The sequence below is a fragment of the Rhagoletis pomonella genome, unplaced genomic scaffold (assembly GCF_013731165.1).
Source record: "Rhagoletis pomonella isolate Grant_MI unplaced genomic scaffold, Rhpom_1.0 Rhpom_scaffold_00001, whole genome shotgun sequence".
Taxonomy (NCBI): Eukaryota; Metazoa; Arthropoda; class Insecta; order Diptera; family Tephritidae; genus Rhagoletis; species Rhagoletis pomonella.
This window is the reverse complement of record NW_023458555.1, coordinates 31,149,157-31,151,758: the sequence shown is the minus strand read 5'-3', so window position 1 is coordinate 31,151,758 and position 2,602 is coordinate 31,149,157. Positions and strand designations below refer to the sequence as shown.

The 2,602-nt window shown below is 38.0% G+C and overlaps 1 protein-coding gene across 1 annotated transcript; it reads right to left on the bottom strand.

The window, feature by feature from the left end:
* LOC118742555 (39S ribosomal protein L19, mitochondrial) lies at nucleotides 1–1,192 on the bottom strand. Its single transcript, XM_036474719.1, has 3 exons — nucleotides 1,001–1,192; nucleotides 629–934; nucleotides 1–568 (listed from the first exon to the last, which is right to left on the bottom strand). The coding sequence occupies exons 1-3, from the start codon at nucleotides 1,062–1,064 to the stop codon at nucleotides 24–26; spliced, it is 915 nt and encodes a 304-aa protein (XP_036330612.1). The 5' UTR covers nucleotides 1,065–1,192; the 3' UTR covers nucleotides 1–23.
* Between the last annotated feature and the right edge of the window lie 1,410 nt (nucleotides 1,193–2,602).

Below are 2,602 nucleotides of genomic sequence, written 5' to 3'. Positions count from 1 at the left end.
AAAAAATTATTAAGTTGCTAATCCTACGCTAATTTTGTCGGCTTAACGAATGAACGTTTGCGCTTATTGCGCTTACGTTGCAATTCCAAATGATGTAGCTGCGAGTGCACCTCTGCAAATATTTCTTTTTGTTCTTCTTCCGGAATTGTCGCACGATATTGTTTCATTATATCGTATTTTTCCCAAGGTTTTTCATGTGCCAGTGCCTGGCGACGTTGTTTGTCAGTTATATACTGATCAACGTTAGCAACGCCTTGTAGATTTTGTCGTTCCCATCGTTCTAACCATGGACGAGGGCGCAAGACTACTTTAATATCATTTACAGGCACCTCTGTATTCTCATCCAAATATTCTGCTTCCATATTCAAATCAACAGTGCTATATTCAGGTAATGCGTCTCGTAAATATAACAAATGATCGTCCAGACGCTTTTCTAGACGCAGTACCTCAATTTTATGTATAGTCGGGTCGTATAGTTCGTAGCGCACCTCAACGCCTTGATGATCAATAACATTACGCAATATAAAACGGGTACGGAGGCCGCAGCGATCGCGATGTATGCAAATGCCTTAAAAATAGATATACAATAAGTTTATTAGTTTATGGACCATAACTTTCACCCACTCACCAACAAAGCGACTGACTTTTCCAGCTGCGTGTGGATCGGAGCTTGTCACCGCTAATATGGAGCCAACATAAAACTCTGGGATGTCGATTTTCGAGCGACGGTCTAGCATGTCCATTCGTTCTAGTTTCTCACGTACCGGGTTACGCCATTCCACTTTTGGGTCGGGTAGAAACTCAGGGTATATAAACCTATAATTTGGTGGAATCACGGATTTGCGTCCCTCTGCACTGCCGGATGCATTTTGCTGGCCGTATTTTTGATGGGTTCCTGGAAAATCCTTTGGTTGCGGCTTTGTGGAAAATGTGACTGCATAACAGATGATGGATCGATTTTGTATACATATTTGTTGCAAGAATAAGTACTTTAACTTACCGATCCTCTTGAAGCTGCACCTTTTTATCCAACTAGGTATTAATAACCGGTTCGATACATTCATTTTAGTTAGTTTTAAAGAGATATATAATTTTCTTCGATGTATTAAATAAATTATAAAAATACAATCCCAATTAACCAAAAGACCAACAAGAAAACGTCAAACCGAGTCAGCTGTTTTCTGTTCCCTTTTCTAAGCCAGTGTTGTAACATGATGCAAGGTGTTATCGGTTTGCAACATGATCGGTTTGCAACTTCTCGCTCTAATTCCGCCATATTGACTGCCAAGAATGATCAGAATGAGAACAAGATTGCGCCGATCAGAGAGGATTTTTGAGAATAACTTTTGTGTGACGTCACGCTGGTGCAATTGTGAGAGAGAAATGCCAAAACGTTAGCAAGAATGGAAAGGAAAAAATGTTGCAAGGAAAATGTAAACAAGTTGCACAAGTGTGACGTCATGCAAACAACGATTCTGTCAAATTCGTTAAGAGAGGAATAGCGGTCCGAGATCGGGGCAACCTTTGCATTCTCTCAATCGTGATTGACTGCCTTAGATGAAACAGTGTTACTTCTTTAACAATTCTATGCCTAAAAATATAGTTGAATTTTTTTATTTTTTTTCTCAGTATGCAAATTTTGTTTTCTTAAAAAGGAATTTTATCTTATTTTATTTCATTTCCCATTCAAGCTGTCACCACTGATACCACCTTGTATTATTGCAACATGGTGTTGTAATATAGAATTGGACCGAATAGGCTTATACGATGTTTCCACGTTTCGTAATTCGCGGCGACAAAGGACGTTGAAGAAAGAGTGACGGTGATAGAAATAAAGAAATGAAATAACAAAAAAGATGGCCGCGACTCTTCGTTTATTTGCCATCGGCATTCAACATACGCATTACCATGATTCAATAATACAAGGTTCGATAAATTGACAGTTGTCTCTCTCGCACCGCTCCCTTAGCGGTGGCACCGTGTTGCTTCTTTGCAAATTTACATGGAAACAGTGTAGCTTTGGTGTGAAATAAAAGTATAAGCTTTTGTGCAATATGTTTATTTGTATATGCATATGAAGCATATTTAACTGATGAAAACATAAGCATTGGATGTTTATATCAATCTCATAGTAGCCTTATTTTAATTTTGAGTCATTTTGCAGTTTTTAAACAGCTAAATAGCATATAAATTACGTAATTCACGTAGATATATAAATATTACGTTCAACATTTCGTTTAAAATGCCAGATTTCCTGCAAATACTTTAGAATTTACAAAAGGAATTTCACTACTAATTGCCTACTTTGCGTACTTTTCTACTACCATTTTCGCAACAAGGGATTGCATTCTTGCCCTTTCTCTGTCCTTCGCAAATGCAACCTTTTGTAAGGGAGTGTCAAACCGCAGCTGTCAATAATTATCTAACCTTGTATTATTGAATCATGACGCATTACCTTCTTTGATAGAATCTGTAGCTCGTTTCTGTAACAATTCTCTACCAAGGCGAATTGAGATATGAATTCGCCGTCCTGTTCTCTACTGCTAATGAGAAGTAGAGAATGACGTATATTCTCTACCAGTAGAGAAATAATCGGTAGAGA

Coding starts and splice junctions, on each gene's coding strand:
- LOC118742555 (XM_036474719.1), bottom strand. CDS start 1,064: ATGAATGTATCGAACCGGTTATTAATACCTAGTTGGATAAAAAGGTGC. Junction 935..1,000: donor GTGCAGCTTCAAGAGGATCG/GTAAGTTAAAGT, acceptor TCTGTTATGCAG/TCACATTTTCCACAAAGCCG. Junction 569..628: donor AAAAGTCAGTCGCTTTGTTG/GTGAGTGGGTGA, acceptor TCTATTTTTAAG/GCATTTGCATACATCGCGAT.